This window comes from Monodon monoceros, unplaced genomic scaffold (genome assembly GCF_005190385.1).
Source record: "Monodon monoceros isolate NGI ecotype Baffin Bay Population unplaced genomic scaffold, NGI_Narwhal_1 Super_Scaffold_2, whole genome shotgun sequence".
NCBI lineage: Eukaryota > Metazoa > Chordata > Mammalia > Artiodactyla > Monodontidae > Monodon > Monodon monoceros.
In genome coordinates, this window is record NW_021703776.1 from 96,429,549 (window position 1) to 96,445,348 (window position 15,800).

At 33.6% G+C, this 15,800-nt stretch overlaps 1 protein-coding gene across 1 annotated transcript in view; it reads left to right on the forward strand.

Moving 5' to 3' along the window:
- CNTNAP2 (contactin associated protein like 2) overlaps positions 1–15,800 on the forward strand; it is a 2,079,227-nt gene that overhangs the window by 887,391 nt on the left and 1,176,036 nt on the right. The window contains exons 6-8 of the mRNA XM_029233017.1: positions 4,972–5,175; positions 9,834–10,018; positions 15,394–15,537. Coding sequence (XP_029088850.1) covers positions 4,972–5,175; positions 9,834–10,018; positions 15,394–15,537 — 533 coding nt within the window. The remainder of the gene's footprint in view (positions 1–4,971; positions 5,176–9,833; positions 10,019–15,393; positions 15,538–15,800) is intronic.

A 15,800-nucleotide genomic window follows, 5' to 3' on the forward strand; every position in this document is an offset into this window, starting at 1 on the left:
GGAGGGGGGAGGGGGAGGAGGGGGAAGGAGGAGGGGAGGAGGGGAAAAGAGGGAGGGGAAGGGGGAGAGGAGGAGGGGGAAGGGGGAGGGGAGGAGGGGGGAAAAGAGGAGGGGGAAGGGGAGCGGAGGAGGGGGAAGGGGGAGGGGAGGGAGGGGAGGAAGGGGAGGGGAGAGGGGGAGGCGGAGGGGAGAGGGGGAGGCAGAGGGGAGAGGGGGAGAGGAGGGGGAATAGAGGGAGGGGGAAGAGGGAGCAGCAGGGGCCACAACCTACCAAAGAGACACAGGAGCCAACCTGAAAGAGCTCCCAATGGCTAAAGCTGGAAAAATTTGAATAATGATAAGTATTGAATTAAACTCAACAAATAAATAAACATGCACAATCCCGTAATTATATAAATAAATGATTGAATGAATGAATAAATAGAAGAAATCTTCTTTACAGAAGAATTCGAAATAGTATATGTAGATACTCCCCCTCCAGGAGGTAGAACTTAATTCCCCTTACCTTAAACATGGGCTGGACTTGGTGACTCACTTCCACAGAATAAAGTACGGAAAAGGAAAAATAGTAACCTTACAGTGAAGAAACTCGGCAGACATCACCTTGACCACTATCACAAGTGGAAAGTCATGTTGAAATCGTGCCTCCCCTGATAGGAAGTGCTGAGGACACCCCAACTCAGTGGTTTTTTCCCCAAACTCCACCAGTCTAGTCATAAGAAAACTTCAGACCAAGCCAGGATGAGAAGGATTCTACAAAATACCTGACCGGTACTCTTCTAAAGTGTCAAAGTTATGAAAGACAGACTGAGAAAACATCACAGATTCGAGGAGTTGAAGGAAACTAAGGAAACATGATGACGAAATGCAACGTGAGATCCTGGACTGGATCCTGGAATAGGAAAAGCAAACAAACAAAAACATTTGTGAAAACTGGTAAAATCCAAACATAGTCTGTATTTCAGTGAACAGTGTTATACCTAAGTTATGTCTTAGATTAGACAGATGTACCGGTTATGTAAAATGTTAACATTAGAAGAAACTGGGTGGAGGGTGTGTGGGAACTCACTGTACTATCTTTGCAACTTTTCACTAAATCAAAAATTATTCCAAAATAAAAAGTTTATTAAAAAGAAAACTGCAAAATAGATTCTTATTGAAGAAACTGGACATCCAAATGATGGTATATTTTTAGCTAATTAAAATCCTGTTTTGGGAAAAACAATATATGAGATTAAAAAAAAACAAACTATAGTGTTTAGTAACAAAACTATATAGAGTATGATCCTTCTGTGTATCTATGTACATACATTACATATATACAAATTAAAATAATCAGAAATGTAAGTTATCAGTGCTTATTTCATGAAAATAGAATTATGTCCTTTTAATTTTCTTCTTTAAATCTTCCTGTTATTCTCAATTTTCTATATGAAAATGAAACATTTATGAGAAAACAAGAAAGCAAAAGTTGTTTACGTTGTGGTGCTGTATTCAAATACATTTTTAATTTTTTCAAATAAATAGCATAAATTACATTTCTAATTATATACATTCTTACTTTATGTAAGTGCCTTGCTGCACGAAAGTCAATAAAACATACTAATTTGCTAAAACCTACAATTTCCCCACATTAAAAATAGATTGCCCAAAGCTCAAGCTATTATTATACATTTTGAACCACAATTAAATAAAATGACATTCTCCTTTCTCTTTCCCTTCCTCTCTCTCTCTATTTACACACACATATGTAATGTACATATGTACATTGTAATAATGTATAGTTTCTTGCATTATTCCATACATTAGATAGAGAGATAGATGCATAAAATCTAGAATGACACACCATCAACACTGGTTACCCATTAAGACTGGTGATCTCTTGTCTTGGGGATTCACATTCTACATTCTATATTTCTGTATTGTTCATTTCTTTTTAACAATAAACATATATTACATTTGTAGTAAAAATTAGCAAAGGTACTTTTTTAAAATAATAAAATCTTTAGATGATAAACAATTTTCCAAACTATCTCATCTGAGTATCTCCAAATTCAGACAGTAAAGACTAAGTAACAATGAAATGTTTTAAAATAAAAGCCTTCTCTGCTATGACGATTTGATGAATTGGGCACGTTACCAGCTCTCTGAGTTATTGTTAGAAACAAAATCATGGAAGCACTGTGATTTCGCATTCACTTTTTGACTAGCCATATTGTTGTTCAGATTGCTTAAACAGTTCAACCACACATATTTAATCACTGCATAGAAAACTTTGTTCTAGGGAGTGAAAAGCAATCAGGGTAATAGGGGAAAAAATATGGCTTGTCCCAAAATAACCACAACATACTATTAGATGTCAAATGAAATTGTAATTTTACAATATCCCAGACTCTCTTAAAAGTGTATGGTGTGTTTTTATGTATAAATTATATATGATAGATTATTTCTAGGAATTTTGTAATTTCAAAGCCAACTCTGAGTTCACATCCACATGCTAATATTGTGCAAGCATTTAACCCATTCCTAGAAGAACAGTTTGGATTTTGTGATGTGAGTGATCTGGTTTGCAGAGCATTTTTATTAGTTTCTCAACCGACCACTGACCACTTACTATTTGTAAAATGAGGTTTGGTCCTCATGAAAAACATTCCCTGTGTTTGTTTGTTTTTTTTAACATCCTAGGACTGTCTAAATGATGACCATCCTTCTTGTCACTTATTTCATTGCCCTAAAAGTAAGGAAGAAAGGCATCAACATTTGCATAAGTCACTATTCTGTACCTGGACCTGATTTTGAGTTAGGAGGAAACGGGAGAGGGGTGAATTCTTTCCTCTGTCTAAGCTCCAGGAACATTTACTTCCTAAGAGATGAATGGGGAATATTTTTTGTCAATTAATGTATATTGAAGGTATATAAAATGACTGTTGTTGATATGAAATTGACTGCAAAATTACTTTCTGGAATTCAGAATTTACTCCTTCCTTCTGACTTTTTGTTTATACACTTTTCAAGACAAAAAGTCATTTTAACCAGCTGCTGGATTATAAATTCAATCCGGGATCCAATAATCAGGTTCCACGTTTTCTCTGTTTTATCTCTCATCACAAATGATAAAGATATTGCAATTGGAATTCAGTTGTGACAGTATAGATGATTAAGCTAAAATCTAATTGGCTTGGCAGTGTTAGCAGAAGCCAAAATTTAATGGCTGCTTTTTTTCCTCCATAGTAAATAAACCTCTGTGATTCACACTCTCAGAACAGAATTCTGTTGATTAAGAAAATTTTTATGATTATACAAAGTCTTATAGTAAATTATTGACTATAAGAATTAAAACAAAATTCCAAGGTATATTTTTCTTTGTGAACTTTTTAGAATGTAACAATCCTCTGAACTATTATTTAAAAACATAAATGTTTGCGGTGGTAGGATATTTTTAAATATTCAAAATCTATTGATGAGTTGAAGGGAAAAGTTCGAGATATTCTAAGCAATATTTGAAATAACTGTATTCATATCAATTCACTTTATAGAATTAGTTAAAAGCAAAACTTATACTGGCAAGCACTGCACAGAAAGAGTGAATATGCTGCAGGTACTGCACAGAAAGAGTGAATATACCTATGGTAGCTCTGCTCCTCCGCCTAGGCTGCCATGATGTAGCGTGCTATTGTTACTGTTGCCGGGATCCAAAGTATTCCCCATGCTGAGTGAAGTAAACCAGTGCCAGAGAACTAGGACATGTAATGAGAAGATATTTCTCTGACAGGCTTTAAACTTGCTATTATTTTTCTCCAGTGTCTCCCTGTGGATTATTTGGCAAGAGCTTACCCCAAACTGAGGGGCAGCTTCATCCTGGCTTATAATTCTAACATAATTAGAACTGTCCAATTTGTCTAGATTCTCTACAATTTAATATTAAGAGCTAAAAGTATTTTCAATGATAAAGGTCTAATTATGGTAACTAAGCTTCTATTTGTACTTAAAATTTGATCTGAATGATTACAGTTCATCGTTGGCCCATTCCATGGGTTGGCAACCCACTAACCAACAGTGTGTAATAAATAAAATCATCTCATTTTGTATTTCTGGTGTGAATAAGTAGCAATTATTAAACTATTGCCCACCATCCCTTGTTTCTGAGCGTGGTGAAAAAATTGTTCACATTTCTAAAAAAGTTTATATTTCATGTTTTCAATGAAATTCCCTAAAATCAAATTAGAGCTACTCTTATCATAGTATAGGCTAGATACTTGTTCTTCTAATTATATATGGGTGAGGATGTCTTTGTTTAGTGTAGTCGAAAACATGGGCAACCCAATTCTCTATTCCAAAGGCAAGGGGCTAACAAGGAATTTGAGACAGACATGAGTCCTAGAAGCAAATGGTAAAAGCTTCTTAAAGTTCAGTTCACTATATCTAGGCACTACCATAAAGTTAAGTGAAACTGTAGTAGAATATAAAAACCATTAAAAAAAGGAGTATACCCTAAACCCTGCATTCCAAGATCTTTCATTGTTATGTCATGGAAAATAAAATTTGTGAGCAAAATATTGATATATATTTGAAATCATAAACACTCAGCCTCATTTAAGAAGGAAAATAATAAAATCTCATAATATCTCAGGGATTAAAAATTTTACTTTTTTCAAGTAAACTCCAAACTTCTAAGTTAAAAATTTGAAGCGTGTAAGTCATTGATGGAATTTATGTTATTAGTATTACAATTTATATTGATAAAGGTTTCTGTGATCATTCTTTATAAGTACTTCCCATAAAATCCACTTCAGGACACACAATCAACCAAAATAAGAAATAGAACAAGAACCCAGGGCTAAAGAGTTTTCAGGAAAAAAAACACTTTTTTCTCATTTATTCTGTGTAGACACTCACTGAAAGAAGATATACTTCACACTGGATGACAACATACAATAATTAAACTAACATATTATTTATTTCTTCTTTTAGGGGCTGATGTTATCAACTTTGATGGTCATGTTGTGTTACCATATAGATTCAGAAACAAGAAGATGAAAACACTGAAAGATGTCATTGCTTTGAAATTTAAAACCTCCGAAAGTGAAGGGGTAATCTTGCACGGGGAAGGACAGCAAGGGGATTATATTACTTTGGAACTGAAAAAAGCCAAGCTGGTCTTCAGTTTAAACCTAGGTATGTCCTGACTTTTGGCACCATTCTTTTCATTTATTAGTCTTCCCATTAGTTAAATGCTAATGGTCTTTAATCCTTAAAATGTAAATTACAAAAAGAGTTCACATTATATTGTCAATCCAGTTTTAATTCATAGTGGTTGATATATATTGATATACTTCTTCATTCAAAAATATGTATTAAACACCTGTACTCTGCAGGTACTATACGAGCATCTAGGATACAGGGGTGAAAAAAATGGAGTTCTTTGAGTTCATGAAGTTTATGACACAGTGGGGGCATCAGACACTATATTATCTATTACTATTTTTATAAAACAACTAAATCCAAAGAAATGATTTCAAATAATGATGAGGAGTGTGAAATCAATTAAATAGGTTAATATATAAAGGATATTGCATAGGCAAGATGGGTCAACATTAGAATATGTAGTGAAGAAGGTCCTCCCTGAGAAGATATTCATGCTGAGATTTCAGTGATGACAAAAACAAGCCCTAAAAATATCTGAGAGAAAGTTAATTGAGAGGAGGGAATCACGAAAGACTAAGACCTGACATGCTCAAGGAACAGGAAAAGGCTGGTGTGGGTATTTGTAATGAGTAAGTAGGATAAAAGATGAAATCCAAACATTGAGGATTGTTGAAATACTGTAGTGTCCTTTAGGGCGTGGTAAAAGGTTTAGATATTATTCTAAGAATAGGAAGCTATTAGTAGGCTTTAAACTATAGCATCATGATCTTATTTTTTTTTTAAAGTACTGAGACTTCTGTAAGAGAAAACACTTGCATCAACATGAGAGTCTGGTACAGTGAGAGACAGCGAGAGACAGCACTGCTTGCAGAAGGTGGCTATCAGTGGAGATGTAGAGAAATTGATCCACTTGGGAGATGATTCTGGTGGTAAATTCATTATCATTTGTAATGATTTGGATATGGAGTAAGAAAGAAAGATAATGTATAAGGGATAATTCCTAGGGTATGGCTTGAGTTCCAAATGGACATTAGCACCATTTTCAGAAATACAGAAAGCTTTATTTTCTCCACAGAGTTTCTTCTAATAGAGAAGTATTAGTTTTTTCCAACAGAGGAAGTCTAGAGATCTGTTTGGATATGGTGCATTTTAGTTGCCTATTAGGCATCAAAGCTGAGATTTCAACTAGGGAGTTGCATGTATGAGATTAACAGGAGAAGATACTACATGGAGACTGAGGAGAAGTGGACAGGGGATAGGAGGAAATACTAGTATGTGGCATCACAGAGACCAGGGAAGGACAAGAGGCGGTCTACTGTGTCAAATTCGCCTAAAATGTCACTTAAGAAGACAGAAAACTGAGGTCACTGTTTGGCAACATTGTGGTTACTGTTGATTTATTCTCAGTGGAATAGAAAGGACAGTCGTTTTATTGTCATCAGTTAAGAAAAGATGAAAGGTGTGGGAATGAATATTTTAAATATTATCAACTAGAAATGAAGGAATCAGAAATGATATGTTTACTGGAGAATGAGATGAAACTCAAAGAAGGAGTTATTGTTTTGTTTTGGGCTTTTGTTGTTGTTTTTAAGTGGACAATCCTAATACATGTTTGGTTGTTGATAATGTAGCTCAGGTTTACTTAAAGCTAAAGGGAAGATCCACAACACAGATACTGACATTCAAAGTTACAATTCATGCAGATCAACAGTACATTTATCCTCCTCTTGCTTGCCTAAAAATTTCGGGATTTATGCAAGAGTTGTTTGAAGGGCATCATATATTCTGTTTTTTTATGCTGCAGTGACTTTAGAATTCTATAAAGATTTTATAGTCTATAAAGATTATAAAAGACTTTATAATCTTTATAGAATTCTTTTATAATCTTTTAAAATTCACGTTAAATGCATCCCAATGGAAAGCTATAAAACTAAAAATTAGAACACAAAAAGAGATCCTGCCTATTTACTTTCCTTATCAATATGGTTGTCCCAACATTCTTAAATATGGCTTGTGTCCCTTATATTAACTTTTATTACTTTGAAAATCAAAATTATACTAAAAATTAAAACTTCAGTTAGTTTTTTGGTTGATAATACTTGCTATAGTGTCTACAAAGATTTATCTTTTATTATAAAACTTTTCACATTCAAAATCTCTGATAGAAATAATAATTTCTATAACAAAAAAGAAAATTATCCAAAAATGCTGATTATATAATTACACAGAAATATTTTAATTTTTATATTAAAAAATCATAAAATGAAAACGCCTGCCAAAACCTGGGAAAATGCAAATGTCAAATATAGAAGTTTAATGTCATTCATGAATAAAAACTCATTCCACTCTGTAATAATACCAAGACTTTAGGAGGAAAATATTGCCAAAAAATATAAGGAAAACTTGTAGAAGAAACATTATAAATAATCTATAAACACCAAATGCTCAAACTATCTATAAAAGAAATGTACAATAAAATAACAAGATTCCAATTTTTTCAAGTAAACAAAATTTAAAAATGATAGTACCTGTGTTGGTGAGTTATGTGACAAAAAGGATTCTTTGTACTGTTCCTGAAAATATTTCAAGAAAACAACTTGATACTGTATCTTCAGATATTTTAAATTCTTTATATAAAGAAATAATAAGAAATAACTTTAGGATTTAAGTCCAAGGACGTACTTTGCAATATTCGTTACAATAACAAAAATTGAAAGAAATAAAGCTTAACATATAGAAATAGGTGGGTATGTGTTTAAAATGTCTGTGAATAATTTGGGGAATACTGTACAGCACTAAATGAGAACCGTAGGAAAATATATTAATATTTTTATATTATGTGTATGAATTATATGTATTATACAATTATATGTATATATAATTAAATGTGTGTAAATGAAAAATGTCTGGAAGGAAATAGACCACGCTATCTTTAGTGATGGAAATGAGTGATTAATGTTTTACATATTAATTCTTTATAATATTCTCTATTTGTAATATTAAACATGTATTCATGCATTACCTGGGAGAAACATATCCCTAAATAGTTTTTGAAAAAAAGGTTCAGTAGAAGCTAAGAAAGAGGGATGGGGGAAGAGAAACCAGAAAACCAAAAATAAGTGCTTTATAAAAACATGCACGCTAACACACACACACGCACGTGCACACACACACACACACTCAGAGCAATTGGATCATATCCAAAGACGTTTATTTTTTCAAACCTTTCTCCTGTTTTTTTTAAAAAAGTGAAATGTACAGAGTAGCCTTTAAAAGCTGCTGGGGCTTGTAAGAGGGTGACATTACTGTTCTGAAACAAGAAGTGATCATATGGCCTCACTAAAAAGATCACTACCATGTCATTATTGGAAAGCAGTTTGTGTAGAGTTTTATTGACTAGAATTTATGACAGCGATGGAAACACATCCACTCAAATATCCGCTGTCACTCTTTAATGCTGTTACCTAAACATCAGGCACGTGAGTTGCTGCTTAGCCTTCCAGTCTAAATATTTAAAGTAATGAAACTGAATGTAGTCTTTCACTTAAATTTATTCTTTCTTTTCTTTCTCCCTGTCCCACCGCCAATGTACATACACAATCATAATGACAATCACAGGGCAACATTTGATTTCATCACCAAAAGGAAAGAAATTTCATCTAGGAAATCCATAGAAAATGTCAGGTATAGGCATATTAACATCCTAACTGTGAAAAAATGAAAATAATTTAATTCTTCAGTCAATTGTGTGTTTCTCTGATTTCTATTATGCTCTTTATTCTGAAGCAATATTGTATTTTTATAGCATTTAGCTTTGCCTGACCATCAAGAGCAATGCTTGATTAGACAAAATAAAAAATGGTAAAAAATATGTAAACAGCATCCGGAGATGCCTTTAGTAAACATTTCAGATTCTCACAACCTTCCACTCTTATTTATAGTCTTGTCACTATGGAGATCTTATTTCAAAACTGGATTAATGCTGCATATATAATTTTGCAGTTTTTTATTTTAACGTATAACTTGGGTAAACTTTCCATGACATTAAATATTATACTGATTATGGCTTTTGGAATCAGAAAAAAAAAACCCTGAAAATTGTCATGCTGTGTTTTCTTGACCAATAATAATAACAACAACAATAATAATTAAAAAATTAACAGGTAACATTTAATGAATGTTCACTGTATGTCAGAAAGTATGTAAGTTCTTTGCTTGTACTAATTAATTTAATCCTTACAGCAACCTTGTAAAGCAGGTACTATTATTCTTCCCTTTTTACATGTGAGGAAAGAGAGGCCCAGAGAACTGTCACCTTGGCCAGGATCATGGAGCAAGCCAATGGTGGAACCAGCATCAGAACCCAGGCACTCTGGCCCCAGAGCCCATGGGGCACTGACTTTATAAAGAATCTACCAAATTTAGCAGAATTCATGGCACAGTAATTGAAAAAAAAAAAGAAAGCTCCTGTTTTTTAAGGGAGCAGACTTTTTTCCGTCTTTAATAGCTTTTATGTAGTTTGAACATACAACTGTTTTTAAGTGTAGTTACATGTTGGTTTTCCCATGTTAACTTCAATAGACAGAGCTTTAGAGAAACGTCCGCCCTTAGTGTTGTAGATGAAAGGTCTACTTCGACATAGAGTCGTGATGGCTTTGCCTTGTTTCTTTTCCATTCACGTGACTCAGGAAGTAACCAGCTTGGCCCCATATATGGCCACACGTCCGTGATGACAGGAAGTCTGCTGGATGATCACCACTGGCACTCTGTGGTCATTGAGCGCCAGGGCCGGAGCATCAACCTCACCCTGGACAGAAGCACGCAGCACTTCCGCACCAATGGGGAGTTCGACTACCTGGATTTGGACTATGAGGTAAATTTGAGGATGTATAAGTTGTAATGCATCAAGTGGCTGCCTCAGTTTCCTACTGTCCTGTTGTATTATTGTTAATCATATACCTTCCTATACCATTTTCATTTTATCCTCCAAAGAAAATTTAACTTACAACTTGACAACCTAATTTGTTAATATGTCATTTTATTTATTTCTAAATTATTCTTAATGAGTTCTTAAAACATGTTTTAAAACTTGACACCAAAATAACATACTGATATATTTAAAGGGAAGGACCATTTATCATGTTATCATGGCCATTTAACAAAACCACAATAAATTTAAGTTGTAATCTTTTCTTTGGTAGTTAATTATAACATAAATCACCTGTTCTTGATGATGTACAGTATATTATGTACATAGGATTGTCTAATATTTATTACAAAATATTGAATAAGAAATCCTCAGTTCTGGTATATGTTAAGTCATTGACAAGTTCTGTTTTCTCAGATATCATTGTCATAAAAGAAATAAAAATTCAGAATATTTTAAAGAGATTGTCCATAAATAAAAATATTTTTTTACCTTCCAAATGATCAAAGATTAAAAAATAATCAATGATCATATTGTTGCCATAAAAAATATATATTCTCATAATATACTGGTAGGCGTATCAAGTTTTTTAATTATTTGGAGAGCAGTTCAACCTTAAAATGTCCATCAAAAATGTTAATCATAAATAGGGATAAAAGTTCTGTAAGAAGATGTTCATCACTGGGGCACCCCTATGAGTTTGCTGTGCCATCTCCATGTGCCTTGGCCCCCAGTTTTGAAATTGCAGATATATACATATACATTATGTATGTTACTGATATCCGTACATAAATCTTTTAGAACATAGAATGTGCTTTACCATAACGTAGTAAGTGAAAAAGTCAGGATTTACAACTATGTTATTTTCTTTATATGTTTAAATAGTTTCTAAATTTTCTGTAATATAAATACATTACATATATTTCTGAATAGAAATTTAGAATAGAATATGCCATATAAACTTTGATATAGAGACTTTATTAACATTAAAATAAATCTAAGGATATCAGGAAATAATTACTCCTCCAAACATCTCTTCAAAGTAAAAATGATGGTTGAAAGGGAAAGAATGTGAAAATCCCTAAAATTTCTATCTTCTGTAAATTAATATGAATCTTGACTTATGTGGCTTATCTCCTACTGTAGGAGAGAATTTAAAGATGAATTATTCATTCTCCATTAATAAACTTTGAAGTACCATAGAAGAGGTGAGAAATCCTGGAACATTAGTAATGGGCAAACGCAATTCCAATTTTCAAAAACAGAATTAAAAATTTGGGGTTATAGACCCTTTGAGTTTGCGATGAAATCTATGAATATTCATGCACACACAATGCTTTCTATGGGGTCAGCAGTTTCATCGACACTTCGAAGCCCCTCTAGATAGAATACCATGTTTGAGAACCTCACCTGTAGACTAAAATGCCTGAGACATATTTGTTAGAGAGACACAGGAAAAAAATTTTAATTTACTGGAAAGAATCAGGAGAGACTCAACATATTTCTCTTTGTAGAGCTACTACCTGATTACTTTCCTCAGATCCTGCAGTTATTGGCAAAAGCTGCAATGAAAATGGTTGGGCCTACCTTTATATCTCAACATGTTTACTTGAACATAAAGGGATTCTCTTGGCTTATTTGTTTAAAGAAAATTAGGGACTGTAGTAGAATCGGTCTCAGTGTTTTTGCACACATCTCCTTGCACGAAAGGGCTCATTATGACTAACAAAAGACACACCTGTTACTCAGGAAATTGCAAGGATTTTAGGAGCTCTGTGCCAGGAACTGGGAACAAAGACCAAAAATATTTATTATACTACACCATTATTCAATATTTCCATCATGTAGACAAAATAAACGTAAATAACCTCAAGAGCATACATGATAGGAAAATGTAGACATGAGTTCTGAGTAGTTATTAATTTTTTGTTTAATGTATTGAATTTAAAGCTTATATAATTTAATTTTTAACAATGACTCTCATGAGCCAGTACTGGCAGGATCCAGCACACTGCTGCCAGTGGTTAATTAAATAATACCTAACCTCATTCCCGGGGATATATTGATACATCATAAAAGAAGCAATAGAAGACAAGTTTGTTCCTGTGACATAACTCAATTTGGGCATTTCTGGGGGGGGAGAAGCCTTAACCGTTCACTTCACTGACCTCTCTGTAGCCTGTTAAAAGTGAGCAAGTCACCATTGCAGTCAAGCTGTAGCTACATGGTGACCTGAGAAGCGTGCAAGGGGTGTACAGAGGCAGTTCACTTCATTCTTCCTCCTCCAGCCAGTGACAACACAGGGCAGGACAGCAGACTGGTGTTTGTCCTGGCTTCTCTCCCTTCTTTATCCAAACGCCAAGATACACCCACTTTGGGTGTTATGCCCTTGCCTTTGCCATACGGCTCTGCTTGGAAAGTAGAGGAATGCCTCTCCTTTGTCCATTGCAGAACTGGGCTAGGATTTTAGAAACCGTTTGGGATTTTTAGAGAATCAACTGCATGAGCTCAAATTGGAGCCATAATTCTGGGTTTGAATCCCTTTTTGCCCCTAACTGGTTGTGTGACAGTGGTGAAATCACATTCCCTTTCTATAAAGTGAATATAATAGCACATTGCTCATAGGGTTATGTGGGGAGACAACAGGAAGTAATAGAAATCACCACATATATCAGTTATAATTAATAAGACTGAACACAACAGATACATGTTTATTCCTTTCACATAAAAGGAGCCTACAGGCAGGTAGCCCTGGACTCAAATGGCAGCATCATGGTCATCAAGACCACAGTCTGCTTTTATCCTGCTGCTACTCCATCCCCTCTGCAAATCACTCCAAGATAGTCACTCATGTTCCATTTTGCATTCCAGACAGTGCGAAGGAAGGGAGTGAAGAAGACTGTGCCCCCCCATCCCTTTAATTATAGTTCTTGGAGTCACACACAGCCCTTCCACTTAAATCTCATGAGACCAAAACTTGTTCAAAGAGGTTGGTAAATGCCATGTATTGTCTGGGGAGCCTGTGCCTAGCTGAAAAGCAATGGTTTTTTCTTAAAGAAGGTGGGAGAAAGGACACTCAGAGGTGTCTAGCAGTCTCTGCCACCCTTTGGAAACTCTTGGTAGCTAACAAAAAGGTCAGTGCAATTCTTTTTTAGAGTCAACATTGTCATTGAATGGCAGTGCCATTCATAAGGCAATTGTGTGAGTCATAGCAATATCAGATTATTAATCTAACAACTGCAACAGTTTTTTTTACCATGAGAATGATTACAATATCAGAACGTGTTTCCTTTTATTGATGAGAATACATAACAAGAAACAAGTCGTGAGCACCTAATATCAAATGATGAGTTACATTAGGGATTGGGATTTGAACCCACATCTCTTAATTGTCAGGAATCTGGTAAATTGAGCCTGTGATGCTTCACCAGGGTACCTTCTATAAGGTAGGACATGAGCCAAGGGTTGTTGAAAACAGAGAAACCCTAAGGAGTGTGTGAGTCATCATCCGGAAGGAAAATGAGAGTCCCCCCATAAAGAAACTGCGCACACAGAGAAGGAATAAAACAATAGTTTTAACTAGCATTTAGTAATATTATTCAAAATGTGATGCTGCATGTCATTAAGGCTGGAAGATTTTATTACTGGAGCAGGAATTGATAAAATTGATAAAACGAATTTTAGATGGGAAATACAACACTCCGTTAAAGTATCATTAATTCTTACCTTTGTTATTAATTACATGTGTATAGCACCTAATAAGTTCAGTTCAATGCCACTTGAAAATATTTTCCTAATCTATTTTAGAATACTCTATTATTCATTTTGTAGTTTCCTTATTATTTTTTGTGTATTCTTAGTTTTTCTCTTTTTCTTCCCATGTTTAAAATCTAAGGTAAATGATATATATATAGCTAACTGGTATTAATACATTTAATTTTATTTCAAGTGAGGTTTTTTGGTTTTTTATACTGTCTCATAAACCATCATTAATCTGTGCTTTTTCCCTAAAACCAGTTCAGCGTTTAAAATGCATATACACACTACTATATATAAAATAGACAAACAACAAGGACCTACTGTAGAGCACAGGGAACTATATTCTATATCTTGTAATAACCAATAATGAAAAAGAATCTGAGAAAGAATATATATATGTGTATAACTAAATCACTTTGCTATACACCTGAAACTAACAACATTGTACATTAAAAATTTAAAAATGGTTAAAAAATAATTTTAAAAATTTAAATTTTTTAAAAGTAAAAATAAAATGCCAAAACATAAATAACAGAAGCATAATTTGTGTCTTCTAAAACCCAAAGATCTCTGCTTTATATATAAAATATGAAGTCTTGACATTGAAATATGTCTTTCATTTTCAAAACTTTGTAAGAAAAATTGGTAATTCAATGATAATTAAGAGAAATATATCTGATTTATATATCCTGATATTACAGCTATGATTAATAGATTCATTCACTACTAATTCTTTGTTAGCAGTAAATGTCATTGGCAATACATAATTAAGTATAATTTTGTATTATATGAAATTGATATTTAGTACTATAATTTGATCAAAAATATGTAGAAAAATATATACTCTCTTTTTATAGGCAATGATTGCTTAAGAATCACAGGAAGGAGCATTGACCTTATTCCTTAGGACCTAGGAGACCTATAATATCTTTAAACCTGTACTTCTCAAATTATAGCCCCCAAAATCTGAAGATGTTCCTAATCAATGTTGCAATTAGACTTTTGGAACTATTTTCTGCATTCAAATAAGACCAATGAATTTTTTACTCTAATGGTCATTAGACTATAATGTCTAAATAGGCTGAATACAATTTTCCTTGCTTTTGGCTGAAGTTTTATAAACTTAATATATTAATGCTGGTTATTTCATAATGGCTAGAAGCATTTATTGATAGTATGTCTTTGAATGATAAGCATAAAAATGTATTCTTAATATTACTTAATAAAAGATACTTGCTGTGTAAAATCTTTTAAAACAGTCCCAGGAAAATTGATAAACTGTCTTCTGTGTATTAAAATGCTAGGGGTTGTTGCTATTTTCTTGTTCAAGTTACAATCTAATTTTCAGAATTAATGACAATTAGCATATACTTCAATAACAACATAATTTAATATGCAACAGACTTTGGAGGCAGAAAAAAATGTCTGTATATATTGGTTGAGATAAAGATAACTGACCTTGGATCTAATAGTAGTTTTGTCTAATTTATTGTAAATGTTTTGGTTTTTATTTTAAGTTGAATACAGTATGAATGTTGACATTCTGTCTTTTTTTTTCAAAGATAACCTTTGGAGGCATACCTTTCTCTGGTAAGCCAAGTTCCAGCAGTAGAAAGAATTTCAAAGGCTGCATGGAAAACATTAACTACAATGGCATCAACATAACTGATCTCGCAAGAAGGAAGAAACTAGAACCCTCAAATGTGGTAAGGTTTTTCACCCCCAAAATATTGGTTCATAGAAAAATCAAAGAAATTTTATTGTGTCTGGACTGTTAATAAACAACAGCATCATAGCATTTATCATCAGGCTTGTGGTGAGCTCAACCATATAAAACTAACTTTAGAGTTACCTGAAGATATGGAGATATTGAATTTACTCTGAGAATAGATACCAGTTTTTGAGTTAAATTAACCAGAAATAGACAATAAGTTTGATTCAGATGGGGCCCAGAATTTCAGCCCCAGTG